General features: G+C 41.4%; 1 protein-coding gene across 3 annotated transcripts in view; it reads left to right on the top strand.

Moving 5' to 3' along the window:
- grin2ba (glutamate receptor, ionotropic, N-methyl D-aspartate 2B, genome duplicate a) overlaps positions 1-24,780 on the top strand; it is a 127,382-nt gene extending 102,602 nt beyond the window's left edge. For all 3 annotated transcript variants that reach the window (XM_058050306.2, XM_058050305.2, XM_058050307.2), the window contains exons 11-17: positions 1,378-1,531; positions 2,561-2,686; positions 6,424-6,653; positions 6,732-6,892; positions 8,548-8,735; positions 13,666-13,904; positions 20,136-24,780. In XM_058050306.2, the coding sequence (XP_057906289.2) occupies positions 1,378-1,531; positions 2,561-2,686; positions 6,424-6,653; positions 6,732-6,892; positions 8,548-8,735; positions 13,666-13,904; positions 20,136-22,385 (3,348 nt within the window). In that variant the 3' untranslated portion in view covers positions 22,386-24,780. The remainder of the gene's footprint in view (positions 1-1,377; positions 1,532-2,560; positions 2,687-6,423; positions 6,654-6,731; positions 6,893-8,547; positions 8,736-13,665; positions 13,905-20,135) is intronic.
- Positions 24,781-25,057: the final 277 nt, after the last annotated feature.

The following is a 25,057-nucleotide window of genomic DNA, read 5'->3' as shown; positions in this document are numbered from 1 at the left end:
CCGAGTTCCCACATTAAGTGAGGGACAGGAAGTAGAATTGCCCTTCACTGTGCGTCTGCGTCATTAACAAAAACAGTCTAGCATCCGGCTAGGCTCACCTAGCATTAGCGCCAAGGAGAAGCCAGAGCTTGAAAACCCTCTTCCATCATTAAAGGACCTATTATGCTTATTTTTGAGCCTTTGTATTGAGTTGTGGTCTCCTGTAGAGCAGCTACACACAATAACCCAAAAATATAACTCTTGGATTTTCCAGAATCTGTACCTAATCTGCGCATTGTCGGTAAATGTGCAAAGACCTTTAATGATGGACAGGAAGTAGAATTACCCTGAGCCGTGCGTCTGCGTCATTAACAAAAACAGTCTAGCATCCGGCTACTGGAGGCTCACCTAGCACTTAGCACTTAGCGCCAAGGAGAAGCCAGAGCTTGAAAACCCTCTATTATGGACCTATTATACTCATTTTGGAGCCTTTGTATTGAGTTGCGGTCTCCTGTAGAGCAGCTACACACAATAACCCGCTCATATATACAACAAATATTAACATATTAACAAAAACAGTCTAGCATCCGGCTACTTGGGAGGCTCAACTAGCATTAGCGCCAAGGAGAAACCAGAGCTTGAAAACCCTCTTCCATAATTAAAGGACCTATTATGCTCATTTTGGAGCCTTTGTATTGAGTTGTGGTCTCCTGTAGAGCAGCTACACACAATAACCTGAAAAAATAACTTTTAGATTTTCCAGAATCTGCACCTAATCTGTGCATTGTCGGTAAATGTGCAAAGACCTTTAATGATGGACAGGAAGTAGAATTACCCTTAGCCGTGCGTCTGCGTCATTAACAAAAACAGTCTAGCATCCGGCTACTGGAGGCTCACCTAGCACTTAGCACTTAGCGCCAAGGAGAAGCCAGAGCTTGAAAACCCTCTATTATGGACCTATTATACTCATTTTGGAGCCTTTGTATTGAGTTGCGGTCTCCTGTAGAGCAGCTACACACAATAACCCGCTCATAATATACAACAAATATTAACATATTAACAAAAACAGTCTAGCATCCGGCTACTTGGGAGGCTCACCTAGCATTAGCGCCAAGGAGAAACCAGAGCTTGAAAACCCTCTTCCATAATTAAAGGACCTATTATGCTCATTTTGGAGCCTTTGTATTGAGTTGTGGTCTCCTGTAGAGCAGCTACACACAATAACCTGAAAAAATAACTTTTAGATTTTCCAGAATCTGCACCTAATCTGCACATTGTCGGTAAAGCAGCCTCGGTCAACGAACCCTCTGGACAAGGACACGCCTACTTCCTGGTTAATAAAATAGATATCGAGCTAATTGTATGCAAGTGGCTAACGTATTAGCGCTTCTCGTCCAGGTGGTGTTAAAAAAAGCCCACATGGCCGTCGGCTCCCTGACTATCAACGAGGAACGGTCAGAGGTCATCGACTTTTCCGTGCCCTTCATCGAGACCGGCATCAGCGTCATGGTGTCCCGCAGCAACGGCACCGTTTCTCCTTCAGCCTTCTTAGGTGAGCGACCCGGAATGATGTCAAAGGTGGGGGGGGCACTTTATACACTTAGATACTAAACGGGGGATGGATGTCCAAAGTGTGGCCCCGGGGACACTTTGTGGCACAAGGATGCTTTTTTTTTTATTGGCCCATGGCACTTTCCAAAATACAATTTAACAAGAAAATAAAAGTAAAATTAAAAAAAAATAGCAAAAATTGAACTTTCTACAAGAATAAAGTCAAAATATAAGGCCAAAAAAATTTGATGAATAAAATTTTATTACGGGTGAAAATTCTGTCTTTTTCTATCATAATACTATGACAAGTTATCATTTTTTGAAAATGGTGTTGCGGAAAAAGTTGCAATAATGAAGTAAAGTCATAATTATGAGAGGAAATTAAACAAAATTTAAAAAAAAAACCACAAATGGTAAAAAAACAGCTGTAATTTTACAAGAATAAAGGCAAAATATTACAAGAAGAAAGTCTGGGTTGAGAAAAAGTTATAATATTATGGAAATAAGGTCATAATATTACAAAAATAATATTTACAATATTATTTAATATTTGTTTGCTCGGATCAATCCAGTGTATGTGAAGCTATCGGAACACAACCTCCACATATTAGCTTTGGGTTATAACCAAAATCAATGTAATATCTAATAATAATCATTATAGTATCGAATAAATCCTAATAAACAGATGAGCTGCAGCCCCAAAATGGCCCCCAAGCCGCACTTTGGACAGACAAAATGAACAGTTTTCATTTGTTCACCACAAGTGAGAAGGAAAGATGATGGATTCCCGACAGAGCACTCCAGTCTTCTCCGTTCTATTCAAGAGTTTATTAATAGTTTGTCTATTTGCCCTTTGCTTCCCACTTAACTCCTTTCCTCTTCCTTTCTTTTTTGCGGCGCTCTCTTTATCACTCTATTCTTCACTTTTTCCCCTCCCTTTGTCGCTCTTCTCGATGTTCCGCTTCCCTGCTCCCAACCCCCCCACCCCCCTCGCTCCTCTCCCTCGTCTCTCTGCTGCCTTGCCCTCCAGAGCCCTTCAGTGCGGATGTGTGGGTGATGATGTTCGTGATGCTGCTGCTGGTGTCAGCAGTTGCCGTGTTCATTTTCGAGTACTTCAGCCCCGTGGGCTACAACCGCTGTCTGGCTGACGGCAAAGGTGAGGGGGGTTGAGGGGGTAGGGGGGGGGCTGAGCGACACACTACACAAATGTACAAACAGGTAACACGGGTGGGGGGCTGACGAGGCAGCTGACAACAGCTTCTTGAGACAATGTGTGAATACTCGGAGGCCATGAAGGGCAGACTCACATGCCCGTCACCCAAGGATACTTGCGACATTAAGGTGTATCTTATGTTAGTGCATAATCATAACTAATAAGAGTGAAATCAAAAGGAAGAATGGACACGGATATTTCCAAAGTGCAATAACAATCCATATTTTCAGTGATAGATGAAGATATAATTGGGATTTAGCAAGATATGAAGTGCTTTATATCAGCGATAGATGAAGATGTAATAGTGATAGAAGATATGAAGTGCTATATTTCAGTGATAGATGAAGATATAATAGCGATAGAAGATATGAAGTGCTATATATCAGTGATAGATGAAGATATAATAGCGATAGAAGTTATGAAGTGGTGTATATCAGTGATAGATGAAGATATAATAGTGACAGAAGCTATAAAGTGCAGTGATAGATGAAGATATAATAGCGATAGAAGATATGAAGTGCTATATATCAGTGATAGATGAAGATCTAATAGTGAAAGAAGATATAATGTGCAGTGATAGATGAATATATAATAGTGATAGAAGATATGAAGTGCCATATATCAGTGATAGATGAAGATATAATAGTGACTGAAGATATAAAGTGCAGTGATAGGTGAAGATATAATAGTGACAGAAGATATGAAGTGCTATATATCAGTGATAGATGAAGATATAATAGTGATAGAAGATATGAAGTGCTATATATATCAGTGATAGATGAAGATATAATCGCGATAGAAGATATGAAGTGCTATACATCAGTGATAGATGAAGATATAATAGTGAAAGAAGATATAAAGTGCAGTGATAGATGAATATATAATAGTGATAGACGATATGAAGTGCCATATATCAGTGATAGATGAAGCTATAACAGTGATAGAAGATATGCAGTGCTATATATCAGTGATAGATGAAGATATAAAGTGCAGTGATAGATGAAGGTATAATAGCGATAGAAGATATGACGTGCCATATATCAGTGATAGATGAAGCTATAACAGTGATAGAAGATATGCAGTGCTATATATCAGTGATAGATGAAGATATAATAGTGACAGAAGATATAAAGTGCAGTGATAGATGAAGGTATAACAGCGATAGAAGATATGAAGTGCTATATATCAGTGATAGATGAAGCTATAACAATGATAGAAGATATGAAGTGCTATATATCAGTGATAGATGAAGATATAATAGCGATAAAAGATATGAAGTGCTATATATATCAGTGATAGATGAAGATATAATAGCGATAAAAGATATGAAGTGCTATATATCAGTGATAGATGAAGCTATAACAGTGATATAAGATACGCAGTGCTATTCACAGCTCTATGCATTCTTATATTCCGTTACTAATGAACACACAGCATGAAAAAATGTCTCCAATGAGGCTAGTGGATTCTATGCTTTGCATGAAGCAGCCCAGCCGAGCGCGCACACTGTGGCCCGCCTCCACATATAGACCAGCCGTCCTGGCCGACTTCCTCCCCCATGCAATCCTTTTTCATGGTTTACAGGTGTACTGCTTTTACTTCCCCTCCAACTTATTAGCATACATTTCCATACTGCCTCAAATCAGGTTGGCTCTGACAGGGAGGGCAGAGTTGTGTTCGATTTCCCGAGCCACAAGTCCATCCCTAATGTGACTACTATATATAGACAATGTGTGACGTTCATGGTTTCCAGCATCAGGGTGTACTCTCCATTAAATGCCCCCGCCCTCTTTATTTTTTATTTTTAGGCTTTATGCTCATGTTGGAGGGTGGGAATTTGGTATCACAAGTGCAGACACGACACGGTACCGTATCAATGGTGCCGCAGAATTCCCTCGCTTCATTCATGGGCTCTTGTGCTAACTTCACAAAGGAGAAAATTTGGCTGGGTAATCACAATGCTAAGCCGCGTAGAGGCCACGGATACTGTCTGTCTCTCTGTCGCCTTCACACACTCACACACACACACACACTCACACACACACACACACACACACACTCACACGGACATCACTGTACAATCCAACTGCTACATCACAGGCACCAGGAAGAGAAGGAGCCGTGACTCAGATGGATGGAGTGGTTCATTAAATTGTTGATTACATAACATAACAGCATGTCATGCTAATCGACGTGTACTTCAGACCAAAGTTAGTCATGCCTCCTCCAAATATTTTGTGTTTTTGTGAGGGTGGATCTTTTAGGTGGAAAAATGACAGGAGAGAAAAAAATGGTTCTCAAAATGAATCATACCATCTTTCCATACAGGGGTTGTTCAAAATAAAGTTGTAAAGTTGATTCCAATAATAATAATCCCTCGTTTATTGTGGTTAATTGGCTCCAGACCGGACCATGATAAGCAATTTCATAATTAGAGCATAGAAAAATCACTAAATGCGATTTTTAACATTATTAGAGCCCTCTAGACATGAAATAGCACCCCTATAATCACCATTACACCCATATTCCCCGATATAGTTGGTATATTCCGAGAAAATAAGCCATTTAAGTCAAATATAAAGTTGATTCCAATAATAATAATAATAATAATAATAATAATAATCCCTTGTTTATGGTGGTTAATTGGCTCCAGACCCGACCACGATAAGCAAATTTCATAATTAGAGCATAGAAAAATCACTATGACTTTCTAAATGCGATTTTTAACATTATTAGAGCCCTCTAGACATAAAATAGCACCCCTATAATCACCATTACACCCATATTCCCCAATATAGTAGACATATTCCAAGAAAATAAGCCATGTAAGACAAATATAAAGTTGATTCTAATAATAATAATAATCCCTTATCGTGGTTAATTGGCTCCAGACCCAACCACGATAAGCGAATTTCATAATCAGAGAATAGAAAAATCATTATGACTTTCTAAATGCGATTTTTTACATTATTAGAGCCCTCTAGACATGAAATAGCACCCCTATAATCACCATTACACACATATTCCCCGATATAGTAGGCATATTCCGAGAAAATAAGCCATTTAAGACAAATATAAAGTTGATTCCAATAATAATAATAATAATAATAATAATAAATCATTGTTTATCGTGGTGAATTGGCTCCAGACCCGACCACATTAAGCGAATTTCATAAAAAGAGCATAGTAAAATCATTGACTTTCTAAATGCGATTTTTAACATTATTAGAGCCCTCAAGACATGAAATAGCACCCCTATAATCACCATTACACCCATATTCCTCGATATAGTTGGTATATTCCGAGAAAATAAGCCATTTAAGACAAATATAAAGTTAATTCGATTTTTTACATTATTAGAGCCCTCTAGACATGAAATAGCACCCCTATAATCACCATTACACCCATATTCCCCGACATAGTTGGTACATTCCAAGAAAATAAGCCATGTAACACAAAAAGTATCGTATTAGTTCATTTTTAATATTTGTATACTTAAAAATGTTGAATTTAGGCCAAGAATCAATCACATAAATGAATGAATGAATGGAAAAAAAATGACAAAATGACCAAAAAAATGTGTTCAGGTCATGTGATCCGTGCATCAGATGCCTCGGGCTAAAAATCTACAGTGGGTGTCTCCGTCAGATAATCCTAAATCTTGGCCGTCTTTCCTCCAGAGCCACATGGTCCATCCTTCACCATCGGCAAGGCCATCTGGTTATTGTGGGGTCTGGTCTTCAACAACTCTGTGCCGGTGCAGAACCCCAAAGGTACCACCAGCAAGATCATGGTGTCCGTGTGGGCCTTCTTTGCCGTCATCTTCCTGGCCTCCTACACCGCCAACTTGGCCGCCTTCATGATCCAGGAGGAGTATGTGGACCAGGTTTCTGGACTCTCTGACAAAAAGGTCAGTTGGACAACGTTTGTCACGCGCTCTCTTCAGGAGACAGCTTAGACCAACAAGACTTCTCGCTTCCTTCCTTAGTTCCAGAGCCCCAACGACTTCTCGCCTCCGTTTCGGTTCGGCACGGTCCCAAACGGGAGCACGGAGAGAAACATCAGGAACAACTATCCAGAGATGCACTCCTACATGACCAAGTTTCATCAGAGGAACGTCAACGAGGCCTTGCAAAGTCTTAAAGCCGGGTGAGGATCATGGCAGCGCTTCATTGCAACTTTTGTTATCCAGGTTTATCAAAATGTGACGTATTGCTGAGGTCTACCTCACAATAATAATAATAATAATAATAATAATAATAATCCCTCGTTTATGGTGGTTAATGGGCTCCAAACCCCGACCACGATAAGCAAATTTCATAATTAGAGCATAGAAAAATCATTATGACTTTCTAAATGCAATTTCTAACATTATTAGAGCCCTCTAGACATGAAATAGCACCCCTACAATCACCATTACACCCATATTCCTCAATATAGTAGCTATATTCCAAGAAAATAAGCCATTTAAGACAAATGTAAAGTTGATTCCAATAATAATAATCATAATAATCCCTCGTTTATGGTGGTTAATTGGCTCCAGACTCGACCACGATAAGTACATTTTCATAATTAGAGCATAAAAAAATCATTATGACTTTCTAAATGCAATTTGTAACATTATTAGAGCCCTCTAGGCATGAAATAGCACCCCTACAATCACCATTACACCCATATTCCCCAATATAGTAGGTATATTCCGAGAAAATAAGCCATTTTAGACAAATGTAAAGTTGATTCCAATAATAATAATAATAATAATCACTCGTTTATTGTGGTTAATTGGCTCCAGACCCGACCACGATAAGCAAATTTCATAATTAGAGCAAAAATTATTGACTTTCTAAATGCGATTTTTAACATTATTAGAGCCCTCTAGACATGAAATAGCACCCCTATAATCCCCATTACACCCATATTCCCCAATATAGTAGCTATATTCAGAGAAAATAAGCCATTTAAGACAAATGTAAAGTTGATTCCAATAATAATAATCATAATAATCACTCGTTTATCGTGGTTAATTGGCTCCAGACCCGACCGCGATAAGCGAATTTCATAATTAGAGCATAGAAAAATCATTATCACTTTCGAAATGCAATTTGTAACATTATTAGAGCCCTCTGGACATGAAATAGCACCCCTATAATCCCCATTACACCCATATTCCTCAATATAGTAGCTATATTCTGAGAAAATAAGCCATTTAAGACAAATGTAAAGTTGATTCCAATAATAATAATATTAATAATAATAATAATCATAATAATCACTCGTTTATCGTGGTTAATTGGCTCCAGATTCGACCACGATAAGCGAATTTCATAATTACAACATAAGAAAATCATTATGACTTTCTAAATGTGATTTCTAACATTATTAGAGCCCTCTAGACATGAAATAGCACCCCTATAATCACCATTTCACCCATATTCTCTAATATAGTCGGTATATTCCGAGAAAATAAGCCATTTAAGACATAAATAAGACATGTGCTGGTGTGTAAATGTTTTCCAGACGAGCGGACAGGAAGTGTCATATACCACGGTGCGCCCATATTAGTCTATTATTTGCCGTCATATGTTTGTACATGTAAACATATTGTTACCCAAGTCCCCCGTCTGTGTTTTTTCACCCCACCGTGTGCCAGCTCCAGCCTTGGCAAAGCGACTGCAAGTCTATTCCGCTTATGGGCGGCTTAGTGCTATTTAGCAGGTTAATTGGAATGTTGTAGCTGTGATGTGTTGCTCCTAAGTGCTAATTAAGTGTAACCTATCTCCCTCCCGCTCCTTCTTTTTCATTAGCAAACTAGACGCTTTCATTTACGACGCGGCCGTGCTCAATTACATGGCTGGCAGGGACGAGGGCTGTAAGCTGGTGACCATCGGCAGCGGCTACATCTTCGCCACCACCGGGTACGGCATCGCCATCCAGAAGGAGTCGCTCTGGAAGAGACACGTGGACTTGGCCATCCTGCAGCTCTTTGGAGACGGTGAGATGGCTTCCTGTTCTTCTTCCTGTTCTTCTTCCCGTTCTTCTTCCCGTTCTTCTTCCCGTTCTTCTTCCCGTTCTTCTTCCCGTTCTTCTTCCTATTCTTCACTTAAGTCAAAATGGATTCATTCCATGAAATAGAAGATGGATAGAGATAAAGAGGTGAGTGATTGATACATATAAAGAGGATAGCGAGATCAATGAAAGTTAGTGGTAAAGAAGATGGAAACCAGTTGTAGATCCAGATTGAGGACAGCGAGGCAAGTGAAGGTTATGGGTAAATAAGATAGAAACCAGTGATCTATAAGGATAAAGAGGACAGCGAGACAAGGAATAATGACGCATAAAAAGAATAGTGAGATGAATGAAAGTGAGAGGTAAAGAAGATAGAAACTAGTGATATATATGGATAAAGAGGACAGTGAGAAGAGGGATAAACACAAATAAAGAGGATAGGGAGACGAATGAAAGTTAGAGGGAAAGAAGCTAGAAACCAGTGATAGATATGGATAAAGAGGACAGCGAGATGAGGGATAAACACAAATAAAGAGGATAGCGAGACGAATGAAAGTTAGAGGGAAAGAAGCTAGAAACCAGTGATTTCTTTTACGGATAAAGAGGACAGCGAGATGATGGATAAACACAAATAAAGAGGATAGCGAGACGAGGGATAAACACAACTGATATATATGGATAAAGAGGACAGCGAGATGAGGGATAAACATAAATAAAAAGGATAGTGAGATGAATGAAAGTTAGAGGGAAAGAAGATGGAAACCAGTGATCGATGGACATTGAGGACAGCGAAGACAAGTGAAGATTATGGGTAAAGAAGATAGAAACCAGTGATATATATAAGGATAAAGAAGACAACGAGACAAGGGATAAACACAAATAAAGAGGATAGCGAGATGAATGAAAGTTAGAGGGAAAGAAGCTAGAAACAAGTGATATATATGGATAAAGAGGACAGCGAGATGAGGGATGAATACGGATAGAAAGGACAGTGAGATGAATGAAAGTTTAGAGCGAAAGAAAATGGAAACCAGTGATCGGTGGACATTGAGGACAGCGAGACAAGTGAAGATTATGGGTAAAGAAGATAGAAACCAGTGATAGATATGGATAAAGAAGACAGCGAGACGAGGGATAAACACAAATAAAAAGGATAGCGAGATGAATGAAAGTTAGTGGTAAAGAAGATGGAAACCAGTGAGAAATTCAGATTAAGGACAGCGAGACAAGTGAAAGTTATGGGTAAAGAAGATAGAAACCAGTGATAGATATGGATAAAGAAGACAGCGAGATGAGGGATAAACACAAATAAAAAGGATAGCAAGATGAAGGAAAGTTAGTGGTAAAGAAGATGGAAACCAGTGAGAAATTCAGATTAAGGACAGCGAGACAAGTGAAAGTTATGGGTAAAGAAGATAGAAACCAGTGATAGATATGGATAAAGAAGACAGCGAGATGAGGGATAAACACAAATAAAAAGGATAGCGAGATGAAGGAAAGTTAGTGGTAAAGAAGATGGAAACCAGTGAGAAATTCAGATTAAGGACAGCGAGACAAGTGAAAGTTATGGGTAAAGAAGATAGAAACCAGTGATAGATATGGATAAAGAAGACAGCGAGACGAGGGATAAACACAAATAAAAAGGATAGCAAGATGAAGGAAAGTTAGTGGTAAAGAAGATGGAAACCAGTTGTAGATCCAGATTGAGGACAGCGAGGCAAGTGAAGGTTATGGGTAAAGAAGATAGAAACAACTGATAAGTGCGGATAAAGAGGACAGCGAGACGAGTGAAAGTTACAGGGAAAGAAGAGATATGTGTTATTATTCTCCTCATGTTTTGGTCTGCATTTAAGCGATTAATGCAGAAATAACGCGTGTGTCGACACAGGTGTATGTTTGCATGGTGCCGCGTGTGCTTTGGCTAATTAATTTGGGCAAAGACCATCGTGTTCATGCTGGATCCCGAACCAACCACCCTCTGGGGTCCGCGATCGTGCGTCCCAGTTAGGGTTGCCAGCCTCGCTCCTGGTGTATTTTCATAGTGTGTGTGTGTGTGTGTGTGGTCTATATGGGTCATCCCTTTGAACATGAGGGGAGTTTTTAGATTCATCACCCCCCCCCAAAAAAGTGACACGATGGGGGGGGGTTAGGGGGTCTTGCAAGAATGTATTCAGATAGACGTGTTAGAAGCGCTATTTTTATCTGATTCACAATCATTATGTCTGACGCCTTGTTTTCAACTGCTTCATGTATTTATGCAACACACCATGCACACTCATACAAATCGCAAATGGAACAAATCATTTTCAACGCATAATTACTCGTATGAATATGGCTCTCGGTCACATAGTTGGCAAAAATTCATCTTTTGGCCTTTTTTGCCGCCTGCATGTGATGAGTAAAATAAATGATTGACATTATTTTATGTTTTTAAACTTTATTTAACAACAGAACACAACAAGTTATTGAATTACAGGTTAATGCATGTGTTATGTACATGAAATATCTCACTATTATATGTATGAACGCAGGATTTAAATTAGGGGATTTGGGGGATTTTCCAGGCTTCTGATTGGCCGAAATGGATGGACAGCCTAATTTTTATTTTTTTATTAAAAAAAAAAAAAAATTCCCAATCTCACATGGCCGTAGTTTATGTACGGGTATATTTTTTTGGGTCACAGGTGAGACAAAGAACTCAGAACTGTCTCACCCCGCCTTCTCGGGACTGCAATGTGACATTGACGCCCCCCCCCCCATCCTATCCCACCCCCCTCCGGTTGGCCTAGAAAGTGGTCAGACTCACGTGGAGTGGTCCTATTTTCATCCTGGCGGGTTAACATCAAAATGACATCATTGTTATGGATCGGGTTTTTGTTCGTGTTAGAATAGAAAAAATGCTAAAAATGTGTTTGTTGAAATAGCTTAGCATTTATTAGCAGTACTGTATAGTAATTCAGTGTTCTTTATTTATATTATTATAAAAGCTATCTATATCGTGTGTCAATCAAAATTAAAGCATTATTATCTTTGTGCTCTTTTGACACCCAACCCCAACCCGACCTAATGTAGTGTACCCGTACTGATATTTGAGATAGGAGCCCATACCCCCCCCCCCCCCCCCCCACCCATACATTGTGATCAGGCCCCGACCCTCATTGACCTGCTTAATGACTGTGACATATAAAACTATTAGCGTAGTGAAGCCGCGGCGCATTAAATGTCACTTTTTACAGCGTTGGTGCTTCCCCGGCAGCCTCGGAGCGTTAAGTCACTGCTCTTATTCTCGCTCTTTAATTGACATCAAAAGAATGTCACCAACCAAAACGCACGGCCGCGAGTGCCTTTTTCTCTCCCAAAACCGACAACCGGAAGCGCTCGTGCCTCTCGGCTCTTGTCGTGTAGACACAAGCGTGCAACAGCGCCGGGAAGTCAAAACGGATTACAAATTGCAGGCACTCAACACAGTCAACCTCCCAGCAGGGGGGAAAAAAAAAAAAAAATGGCCGCTACCTGATTGCGAGGCTTTTGTGCACGGACAATGAAGTGTGCTCGTGTGCAGCAGAGCGTCTCGTTACCGGCGAGTCGCCGTGACATGCGGCGAGGACGGCGGAATGTGTGATTAATTAAACGACACCGCCCCCTGCGGCTGTCAGGTTTGATGGAGAGCAACGCAGGAGGGGAATCGGACGTGGCCAAACAACTCCAAGACGCACAGTTTGAAATCCGTATTCCGAGACTGTCTCTACACCGTATGGGCAGCACTGAAAATTACATTTTTTTATCTCATATTTCTGTTTTCCTTTTTCCAAAATATGTTTATATTTATTTATATATTATTATATAAATATTCATCCAAAGAGACATTTGTGGACTTTGTGGAAGGGGCAGTAGTAATAAAAGTCCCTTCCCCTAACTGGGAAAATAAATAAAATAAATAAATAATAAATAAAAATAAAGAAATAAATTACAAAAAAAAAAAAATTCATAATAAATAATGAAAAATATGTTTTATGCATTCAGGTCAGTTTTTTAAATTCATCCAAAGAGACATTTGTGGACTTGTGGAAGGGAAAAAAAAAAATAAAAATAAAGAAAGAAATTACAAAAAAAATTAATAATAAATAATATTTCATTATAGTTAATTGTTTTCAAATACTGCTAAGTGTCTATAAAGTCTTTTATATTATATTTTATATTATTAATGTTTATAATATTGTCAATGCTACACTTAAGTCCAAAAAATGTTAAAATAAGTATTAATATGTATTAATACTGGTCAAATGTACTACCATTTTTACATATTTATGTCTTTATGCTTCACCGCTTATGCTTTTTCACCTAGCATTAAGATTTCCCACTTTCTCTGGCGGTCTTTGAACACACCGTAGTTGCTGTGAGACCCAAAAGTGAAACTTATATATAAAAATCCGGCTTGGAAACTTGATGAACTCAAGTATATGAGTAGAAATATGAATATATGAGTGTAAGTCGTTAATGCAGGACATGTAGTACACGTAGTACACGTAGTACACGTAGTACACGTAGTACTACATGTCGTTTTGGGCTTCACCGTACACGTTTGGCAGCGTTAAGATGAAGTGATTAGTGAGAGTTTGTACAAACAGACAATATTTCTGCCGTCTTCCTTCCTCTCTTCTTCTGTTGCATCATTCTTTCCATCGCTGATGTTCTCCAACACGCATCACGTTATTGCATCATATCCTTTTCTGCTTGCCGCTTGTTTTTTTTTTTTACCTTTTTTAATATACTTCCTTATGAATTATAAAAGACTTCACTTGTCATCACTGTGGCCCAAAATGGTTGTTTGGTCTTTTCCTCATCGGCCTCTCGTTCCTCCTCTGGTTTCTACATTTCCGTGAACATTTCTGTGTCATTCCTTCTCCAACATCCAGGTGAGATGGAGGAGCTGGAGTCGCTGTGGCTGACTGGAATCTGCCACCACGAGAAGAACGAGGTGATGTCCAGCCAGCTGGATGTGGACAACATGGCGGGGGTGTTCTACATGCTGGGAGCCGCCATGGCCTTGTCGCTCATCACGTTTATTTGCGAGCACTGGTTCTACTGGCAGCTCCGCTTCTGCTTCATGGGCGTCTGCTCGGGGCGCCCTGGCTTCGTTTTCAGCATCAGCAGGGTAAGACCCAAAAATCAAGGTTTTTGCTTTTCATTTCAAGTATTCAAGGATTGTAACCCACTGTGGAAAACCACATACTTTTAAGTCAAACATGTCCCTTCGCTGTTTTGTGGACAAAACACACATTTATGTCGGTGCCCCTCGGACTGGCTGACTGATAAAGACGAGTGAACGTTATGGGGACCGAAGGTGGAAGCGACCGAAAAATATAGATAAAGAGGACAGCGAGACAATTCAAAATTCCGGAAAGACAGGATAGAACTGAGTAACAGATATGGATAAAGAGGACAGCGAGACAAGTGAACGTTATGGGGAACAAAGCTAAAAACGAGTGAAAGATATGGATAATGAGGACAGCGAGACAATTCAAAATTCCGGAAAGACAGGATAGAACTCAGTAACAGATATGGATAAAGAGGACAGTGAGACAAGTGAACGTTATGGGGAACAAAGCTAAAAATGAGTGAAAGATATGGATAAAGAGGACAGTGAGACAAGTGAACGTTATGGGGAACAAAGCTAAAAACGAGTGAAAGATATGGATAATGAGGACAGCGAGACAATTCAAAATTCCGGAAAGACAGGATAGAACTGAGTAACAGATATGGATAAAGAGGACAGCGAGACAATTCAAAATTCCGGAAAGACAGGATAGAACTGAGTAACAGATATGGATGAAGAGGACAGCGAGACAAGTGAACGTTATGGGGAACAAAGCTAAAAATGAGTGAAAGATATGGATAAAGAGGACAGCGAGACAAGTGAACGTTATGGGGAACAAAGCTAAAAACAAGTGAAAGATATGGATAAAGAGGACAGCGAGACAATTCAAAATTCCGGAAAGACAGGATAGAACTGAGTAACAGATATGGATAAAGAGGACAGCGAGACAATTCAAAATTCCGGAAAGACAGGATAGAACTGAGTAACAGATATGGATAAAGAGGACAGCGAGACAAGTGAACGTTATGGGGAACAAAGCTAAAAATGAGTGAAAGATATGGATAAAGAGGACAGCGAGACAAGTGAACGTTATGGGGAACAAAGCTAAAAACGAGTGAAAGATATGGATAAAGAGGACAGCGAGACAATTCAAAATTCCGGAAAGACAGGATAGAACTGAGTAACAGATATGGATAAAGAGGACAGCGAGACAATTCAAAATTCCGCAAAGACAGGATAGAACTGAGTAACAGATATGGATAAAGAGGACAGCGAGACAAGTGAGCGTTATGGGGAACAAAGCTAAAAACGAGTGAAAGACATGGATAAAGAGGACAGCGAGACAAGTAAACGTTAGATGGAAACGAGAAGATGGAAATCTTTTTTTAGTATAAAATGGATGGATGGATTATTTGTTGCTTACTGTGGTGCCCACAATGTCATTTATTTTCCGATTACATTTATCTTTTAGGAGAAGGAACATAAAATATCATCTGCTAGCATGTTAGGCGACATCCCATTTCCAGAGTTCAATTATTATTATTATTTTTTTATTATTGCCTGGCTATCATTTCAGCGGGTGCAGACACGATCCGAGTGCCGTTATGTTTTCTATAACGTCCACCGATTGCTCTCGCTTGACACAAATGGCCGCCATGTCTGCAGCAACGAGGCAACATAAAGGATCATTGCTTGTCCACAAAACACAGCCGGATCATTTAAGCGTGTTAAAATATGCAAATATAAATTCACCTCATTTGCATATGTAGCGTACAATCCGAGTAGGAATGCGAGCTGGTTTTTCCGCGAGTCTCCTTTCCGTTGCGTTCGCTGTCCGTTTTCTCTCCTTCTGCTTTTTTTAATTTCACAGCATAATCCGATAAATTTTATTGTTATTGCCGCAATTAACATTTGAGCTCGGGAGCGTAAAAATGACTCATCTGTCACGGTTCGTTAGCGTTCCCTCTTTCGCTCGGGACTCAATAGCTTCTCACGACCGACCCGCTCCTGCGGCTCCCACCTGCGGCACGGCTGCAAATTAATTACAAATATCGATTTAAAGGTCCCTAATGAACAATAAATATATTAGGGGTATAATTGCTCTTTTTTTTTGCTCCCCATTGTGGTCGCCTTCATTTGCATATGTGGTATTACACAAGTCCGACCAAGTTATGATCTGTACTGCCACTTGTACACCGGGAGCAGCTACTTATTTGTTGATTTCCTGCCTCGCTGTAGCGCCGGAATCGCTTATGGATTTTAGAAGGAAACCTCCGAGGACGCAGTTATTGGGACTCCCGAATAAGCGGCTACTGTAACTCGACCCGCTGCTGCTTATCACGCCTGGGAATTGTACCGTTTGATTTCCACAGTATGAACTTTACAGTCGGCAGCCATGTTTAACGTGGCCAAGTGTGGTGTGTTATGGGGGCTTCAACAGGTTATTTCGTTTTTAGCTAGGCGGTGGTTATCATGGCGACCTGTAATCAATAACCGGTGAGGGGCGGAGGGGGGGGGGGGGTGATGGCACTAATCATGTGACGCCCAGGCCCACATTTTAGATAGATAGACTTTCTTTATTGTCGTTGCACAATAACACAGCAGTAAAATTGCCAACCAAATGTCGTTACCTGGCTCCCGTATAATAATAAATTATTATTATTTAAATAAATTACATAATTTATTTTAATAATTAATAATTTGAATAATTTATTTTAATTATTAATTTAAATAAATGAAATAAATTATTGTTTATAATAATAAATAATTCATAAATAATAGAATAAAAGAATAAATAGGTGACGTCAAATATGAACAACAATGTACAGCGTGAACAGAAAATTCCACAAATAATTTAAATAATTTTGCATAAATAATAATACTGCGGTGGTGCCAGGGGAAAGTACCGTGCTTTACACTTTATCACCTTGTACTTCGGTACGAGGTACATTATTTAAAAAAAACAAAAAAAAAAACTTAAACTGTATTATGGAAAGCAGGAAGTGAACAAATGCAACAGTTACTGATTGTTAAAAGTACCAGATGGAAGGGGTAGGTTTTAATAAGCTTTGCTTCTTCCTACTCCTTTTGGACATGTGGAACTGGGAACTGATTTGACAAAAATTAAAAAATAATAATTAAAAAACCCTTAAATTATATTAGGAAAGCAGGAAGTGAACAAATGTAACAGTTACTGATTGTAAAAGTACCAGATGGAAGGGGTAGGATTTAATAAGCTTTGCTTCTTCCTACTCCTTTTGGACATGTGGAACTGGGAACTGATTTGACAAAAATTAAAAAATAATAATTAAAAAACCCTTAAATTATATTAGGAAAGCAGGAAGTGAACAAATGTAACAGTTACTGGTTGTAAAAGTACCAGATGGAGGGATAGGATTTAATAAGCTTTGCTTCTTCCTACTCCTTTTGGACATGTGGAACTGGGAACTGATTTGACAAAAATTAAAAAATAATAATTAAAAAACCCTTAAATTATATTAGGAAAGCAGGAAGTGAACAAATGTAACAGTTACTGGTTGTAAAAGTACCAGATGGAGGGATAGGATTTAATAAGCTTTGCTTCTTCCTACTCCTTTTGGACATGTGGAACTGGGAACTGATTTGACAAAAATTAAAAAATAATAATTAAAAAACCCTTAAATTATATTAGGAAAGCAGGAAGTGAACAAATGTAACTGATTGTAAAAGTACCAGATGGAGGGGTAGGATTTAATAAGCTTTGCTTCTTCCTACTCCTTTTGGACATGTGGAACTGGGAACTGATTTGACAAAAATTAAAAAATAATAATTAAAAAACCCTTAAACTATATTAGGAAAGCAGGAAGTGAACAAATGTAACAGTTACTGGTTGTAAAAGTACCAGATGGAGGGATAGGATTTAATAAGCTTTGCTTCTTCCTACTCCTTTCGGACATGTGGAACTGGGAACTGATTATGGGATGCACTCAATTGTAATCTGTCAATGATAATATTTGCATATTATTTATATATTCCAGCCAAACTGCCATAAAAAGTGTGACTGTACTTTTCACACTGACGCCGGGAATTGCCGGGAATTGCCGGGAATTGCCGGGAATTGTCATCACACCACAGGACAACCCACATGTTTCATAATAATACCATAATATCATATCATAATGAGAGCGTGAAAGCTGCAGTAATTCAGCAAAGCAGAAGTGATGGAACCAGCAAACGATGGTAGCGACATACTGGTTTGCTGAGGACAGCAAATTGGGAGAATCTTTAAAACGGGAACGAGGATAGAAGTCCTTTTTTTTGCTGCATTGCAGCCCCTGTCCACATTGCTAATTAACCAATAGCTAGCGAAAGGAGCGCAATGAGGAGAGTCAATGAGTCATAGAAGTGGATGGAACGGGGGGGGTGGGGGGGGGGGGGTCGGTCTAGCGTAACAGCAGCAGAGGAGATGGAGCATACGACAACCCAGCTGACCTTTAACCTCTCGGTTGAGTTGCGACGGAAGGTCAGCCGATCTTTAATCTTTCCCAGAAGACGGAGCATCCCGTTATCCGTGGTTTTATTTACGGCCGTCCAAGAAAACTAAGTAAAATCATTGTCGCCCGATTGATCCGCGCTTTCACCGTCCCATCTGTCATGGCTGCTTTGCTCCGCTATACATTCACTTTTATCGGAATACTGTATCGTACATCACCCGATGCAAATGGAGCACTTTGTCTTTTTGTCACGGTAACGCTACACTAGCCGCGTTTACATGAGGAGGTTTTTTTCTCTTTCCGAATGGAATCTTTACAAATGACCTTTCCCAAAACAATGGTATACATGGGAAGGAATATTCCAATCTCTGGTCGACATCACAAATCACAAATACTTCAACTTGCTGATATAGTTAATCTTCAAACGGCTAAAATAATGCTAATAAGGCTAAAAATAACCAATTAGCTAAAAAGGGAAGAAGTACATTTGAAACACTTCTATGCTAGGACTACGTTAAAAAGCCATAGCATTTCAGTATGTGGAATCAAACTATGGGATGGATTGAGTAAGGACCTCAAACAATGTACCAGTCATGATATATATATATAAATATATATATAAATACCAGTCATGGTGTGATATATATATCACTATATTGACAGTTACCATGGTACCCATTATGGCATTGTATGGTTATATCACCTCGTACTTCGGTATGTGACAAAAATAAAAATTAATAAAAATTAATAAAATTAAGTTAAAAAAATTAATTAAATAAAAATAAAATAAATTAAAATTATATTAGGAAAGCAGGAAGTGAACAAATGTAACAGTTACAGATTGTAAAAGTACCAGATGGAGGGGTAGGATTTAATAAGCTTTGCTTCTTCCTACTCCTTTTCGACATGTGGAACTGGGAACTGATTTGACAAAAATAATAAAAAAAAGCACCTTAAACTATATTGGGAAAGCAGGAAGTGAACAAATGTAACAGTTACTGGTTGTAAAAGTACCAGATGGAGGGGTAGGATTTAATAAGTTTTGCTTCTTCCTACTACTTTTGGACATGTGGAACTGGGAACTGATTTGACAAAAATAATAAAAAAAAACACCTTAAACTATATTAGGAAAGCAGGAAGTGAACAAATGTAACAGTTACTGGTTGTAAAAGTACCAGATGGAGGGGTAGGATTTAATAAGTTTTGCTTCTTCTTACTACTTTTGGACATGTGGAACTGGGAACTCATTTGACAAAAAAAAATATTTAAAAACTCTTAAACTGTATTATGGAAAGCAGGAGGTGAACAAATGTAACAGTTACTGATTGTAAAAGTACCAGATGGAGGGGTAGGATTTAATAAGCTTTGCTTCTTCCTACTCCTTTTGGACATGTGGAACTGGGAACTGATTTGACAAAAATAAAAAAAAAATAAAAAAACCCTTGAACTATATTAGGAAAGCAGGAAGTGAACAAATGTAACAGTTACTGATTAGAAGAAGAAGAACGTCGGTAGAACGAAAAACGGGTGGAATATTCCACCCCCGTGAATCCGATTATATATTCATTCGGATTGGCACTTTTCTTTCGGAATGAGGCGTATACTAAGGTTCGATTCTTTCCGTTTGAGCAAATAAACCGAATGCAATTGGAATATTTGGGTCCATGTATACGTGGTTACCGTCTCCTTGGCTTGGCATTTCTCCGTTTGGAGCCCGCTGAAGTATTTAATAATTGGCGGATGGATCGGTGACCGAGTTTTCCGACGCGTCGTTTGAACGATTAACTGAAACGCCGCTTCTCTTGTCTCCGCACAGGGCATCTACAGCTGCATCCACGGCGTCCAGATTGAGGAGAAAAGCAGTTCGGCGTTGAACTCGCCGTCGGGTACCATGAACAACACTCATTCCAACATCTTGCGCCTGTTGCGCACCGCCAAGAACATGGCCTCGCTGTCCGGCGTGAACGGCTCCCCCCACAGCGCCCTGGACTTCATCCGACGCGAATCTTCGGTTTACGACATCTCGGAACACCGACGCAGCCTGGCGGGCCACTCGGACTGCAAGCCCCCGTACTTAGCGGAAGATAACATGTTCAGCGACTACATCAGCGAGGTGGAGAGGACGTTTGGCAACATGCACATGAAGGACAGTAACCTGTACCAGGACCACTACCTGCACCATCACGGTTCCACACTTGGGCTCAGTGGACCGCCCGCCAACAGGCCCCATAGTTTGGGCAGCGCCAGTTCTCTGGAGGGCGGCATGTTTGACTGCGACAGCCTCGGAGGCGGCGTGGCCCCCATTTTCACCACCCAGCCGTGCTCGGCGTTGACCCACAGGAACATGAGCAAGTTCGACCTGCTGTCCGGACAGACTCCGCCCTCGGGGCAGGGCTTTAAAGGCGGCCTGCCCGACTTGTACGGGAAGTTTTCTTTCAAGGGAGGTGCGTCCAGTTCCAACTACATCCCCGGTCACGGTTACTGCGGCGGGAGAGGGGACGACGATGGGAATATACGATCGGATGTCTCGGATATCTCCACACACACGGTCACCTACGGGAACCTGGAAGGGAACGCCAAGAAACGCAAACAGTATCGCGATAGCCTAAAAAAGAGGCCGGCCTCTGCCAAGTCCAGACGGGAGCTGGATGAAATCGAGCTGGGCTACCGAAGGAAACCGTACCACATCAGCCACCACCACTACCACAACCATCGCTCTGCCTCGCCGCCGCTTTTGCCCTCCGACCGTAAGCGAGGGGGCGGCGGGGGAAACAATGACCCAAACTATCTCTTCAGAGAAAAGGAGAGCGTGAGGGACTTTTATTTGGACCAGTTCCGCCCCAAAGAGGGTGTCCCTCAGTGGGAACATGTGGATCTGACTGAGGGCCCCGGGAGTCGAGACGGAGGGGTCCCGACCTGCACCTCGCTGGTTCCAGTGGAAGACTTTCTGAAGAGCAAACCCAAGAAGTCGGATTCAAAGAGCGGCGGAGGATCCGGGTTGGCAGGGGGAGAATGGGAGTGCAGGAACTGTCGGTCGGGTGCCGGCGTGAAGCAGATGTCCGTGCACGGAGGAAGTGGAGGCGGCTACGGCGGCATGAGCTGTGGGTCCTCGGTGGGCGGCGTGAGCAGCCGTCCCAGCTCTGCGAGCTGTTTGCGCTGCGAGAGCTGTAAAAAGACGGGGAACCTCTACGACATCAGCGAGGACAACAACCACCTTTTGGAACAGATTGGGGGAGGTAAAGGCGGGGGCGGCGGCGGAGGAGGAGGAGCCGTCCCCCAGTCGCAGTCTCAGGCCCAGCAGCGCAGGAAAGGGGGCGGATTTGGCAAGCCACTCAGGCGGCAGCATTCGTACGACGCGTTCGTGGACCTCCAGAAAGAGGAATCGGGCGGCATGGGGAGCTTGATGGGAGGGATGGGCGGCGTTGGAGGGATGAGCGGTGCGGGTATGGGCGGGATGCTGCCGCCCCCCAGAAGTGTTAGCTTGAAGGAGAAGGAGCGCTACATGGAGGGCACTAGCCCCTTTGCGCACATATTTGAGCGCCACGGGGGTTCCGAGAGGGAACGGGAACGAGACAGGGACCCTTCGTTTTATGGAGGCGAAGGCCGCTTTGGGGGCCTGTTCCGAGGGGGCGACGGCCTCCATCGGCGCTCCATCGGAGAGAGAGACATAAGAGACAGGGATCGCTCTTTAATGGAAGGCGGCGGCGGGGCGGCGTTCTCTTTATCCAAATCCCTTTACCCAGACCGGGTAAACCAGAACCCCTTTATACCCACGTTCGATGACGACCAGTGTCTGATGCACGGCGCCAAACAATATTACCTGAAAAAACAGCAGCAGCAGCAGGTTGCCAAAAACAGTCGAGGCGACTTCAGGAGTCAGATGAGCACCACGTCGTATCTACCGACGTCCGCCACGTCCAACGTGTCCCCGCGGTTCCCGAAAGAGCTCAGCTTGGGCGGTCTGAACCACCACGGCTCCATGCTCGGTGTCGGCCCCCCACGGCCCTTCAACGGAAGCAACGGCCATGTCTACGAGAAACTATCCAGTATCGAGTCGGACGTGTGAGCTGGAAGACCGACTCCGGAGTTGGATAGCGTTTAGCGTTAGGAGATCAGGGATGTTTTTAAAGACTCCAATCCAGTCCAATCACTGCAACCATGACTGAGGCCAAGAACCGGAGACGGCGTCGCAAGTTAGAATCCTGATCCTTTATTTTCCGAGCAAATCTTGGTTAAGCTAAAAAAAACAAAATCAGGACACCTTGCTGAGGTGGGGAAGTGACCCCCCTGTCTCTCACGGAACGGCCAAAGCTACTCTACTTTTATGTCCAGTCAGAGTGAATTAACGCCCCCCCTATCCACCGAGTCGAGGAAAGACTTGAACGATCGGAGTTAGCGGATCCATCTGGGTCGCCTTAGAACGAAGACATTGTCGCATTGACGCGGGACTTGTTTCTTCTGTTCCTACCCGAAAAACCCGCCCCCCCCCTTCCCGACTCACCGCCGGGCTGGATTTCATCTCACCACATCCTGAACTGTTCACCCCCCCCCCCCCCGTTTCCTTCCGCCAAAATATGTGATCTTGTTTGCTATGAGAAATACAATCATGATTGACATATAAGGTATTCTTCTAGAAAAAAAAACAGGGTATAAAAACAATAATATTTACCAATAATAACGTTGTGAATAACAAAGTACTGATTGTGATAAAACTGCTTAGGTTTTTATTATTGCTCTGTGTTCCAAGGTGTGATATTCCATATCGCCGGTTTTTTTCCTACGTTTTTTTTCTGCCCTCGTCGGCAACAGGAAAGGTTGTTCAACCTACAAAGCCAGAAAGACTGAACTCTTCTTCTTCTTCTGTAGAATATTTTGACGTCATACTCGTTTCTTTTCCTCTCCGTCTTTCGAAAAAAAATGGGCTACGGTCGACTGAATGCACGCTTTTTTTTTTTTTTTTTTTTTTGCGACATTTCAAGTCGCCGGCTGAGAGAAAAGGACGTGCCTTAAAAGGGTCTCCGGTGGAAGTGTCGCTCGGTGCGTTTGTGCGCCCCAAAGCGCAGTAAAAGAAATTTCTTGGGGGAGTTTTATAACTTGGTAAAAATTAAAAAAAAAAAAAAAAAAAAAAAAAAAACGATTTTATGAACAGTACGGCAGTTGTGGGCGTGGCCTACTTCGCAGCACGGCGGCCTTCTACTTAGCTTCTTTTCAAATTCAGGTGACACGATTTAAAGTCTCTCACTGGTTTTGCATATGACAACACGGTTTGGGTTCGGGGGGAGGGGGGGTGACGCCGACATTGTTGCCCCGCCCACAATGACGATAACAATGGCGGAGGATGTCTATTTGAGGACTCAGCTTTGACTTTGATGTAGATATTTTATTTTTTTGGTTTATTTTTAAAAAGCTGGCAACGCCTCATTTTATTTGCACAGGACCTTTACCTGGTGTAGGTTCAGGCGCTCAGTAGACATGCCTTATCATGCCATCACCATCACCCCCCCCACTTCTTCTTTCTTGCTAACGACTCATTATGTAAGTGTACATAATTTTATTTTATTTTTTTTAAAAGCGACGTAAAGGTTTGATCTCCAATTAGCGGGCGCTGTGAGACGTTCAAGGGCTGTAGGAGCAATTGGAGATGCCGGGGAAGCGCGCTGCGCCGACGTTTATCTTATACCCTCGTTATCGGTATGTGTGTGTGTGTGTGTGTGTGGATGCAAGTCACGATTTTAACGATTTAACTCGCCGATTTACGCTTCGTAAACGACAACGTGAGCTTGATAGAGTTAGCCTTAAACCGAAAACACCTCCCATCCAAACATGACTCCGGAAGCTCTGGAATTTTTTTTTTTTTATACGTGCATATTTTCCGATGCGGCGCTTAAACTCCGCCCCCCACGAACACCCCCTTCACCGCGGGGAGGAGCCCGCAAAAGAAAGACTTTGGTATTGGTTGGTGTTGTTGACTTGTAAATAGTACACCTAAAACCTCTTGTCATTTTGTACAGCGGACAGACAGACAGGATGTAACTTTACACACCTTTTACAGCGATTTAAGACATAAATAAAACCCATAAAAATGTGCAGAATATCATATTATAAGACTGAAATATTACTCATCTGAAGTGATGTGATTGATACTTTTCTTTGATAGATTACCGATCGGTATATGATTCCGTTAAGGATATTTTTTTTTTTTTGTGTTTTGGCGGAGTTGCTGCCTTGCCCGTAGGCGTTTAGATGTGTGCTCATATGAATTTAACAAAGCGAGCGTTTAGTTTTAGGGTTGTGTTAGATTCTCTCTTCATGCTTTTTTCCAGCTCGATTCAAGTATCTACACGTTTATGTCATACCGTATTTACATGTATGATAATTCGCATATCGTGAGCTTTGGTTTTTAGGCGGCAGAACGTGTACCGGATTGTTGTGTTTTTTGGGGTTTTTGGGTTCTTTTTGGTTTTTTTGGGTTTTTTCTCGCCCGCTTTTCTCGTTTTGGCTGGGCTTTAATGGTGATTGCACACAGAATAAAGAGCCATTCCCGCGCCCGGCCGATCCTGTTCCCGCTTTGTAGAATAGGATTGGGATAGACATCACTGTGGTAAAGAGAGACACGTGTGTGTGTGTGTGTGTGTGTGTGTGTGTGTGTGTGGGTGGATATGCACATAATCCGACGCTATACACACACGCTGTTAATCATAGCTGAGCGTTTCAGCACAATAATAATAATAATAATAA

This window comes from Doryrhamphus excisus, linkage group LG16 (assembly GCF_037039965.1).
Source record: "Doryrhamphus excisus strain RoL-2023G ecotype Guam linkage group LG16, RoL_Dexc_Guam_v1.1, whole genome shotgun sequence".
Lineage (NCBI taxonomy): Eukaryota > Metazoa > Chordata > Actinopteri > Syngnathiformes > Syngnathidae > Doryrhamphus > Doryrhamphus excisus.
This window is presented reverse-complemented; position numbering and strand designations above follow the sequence as displayed.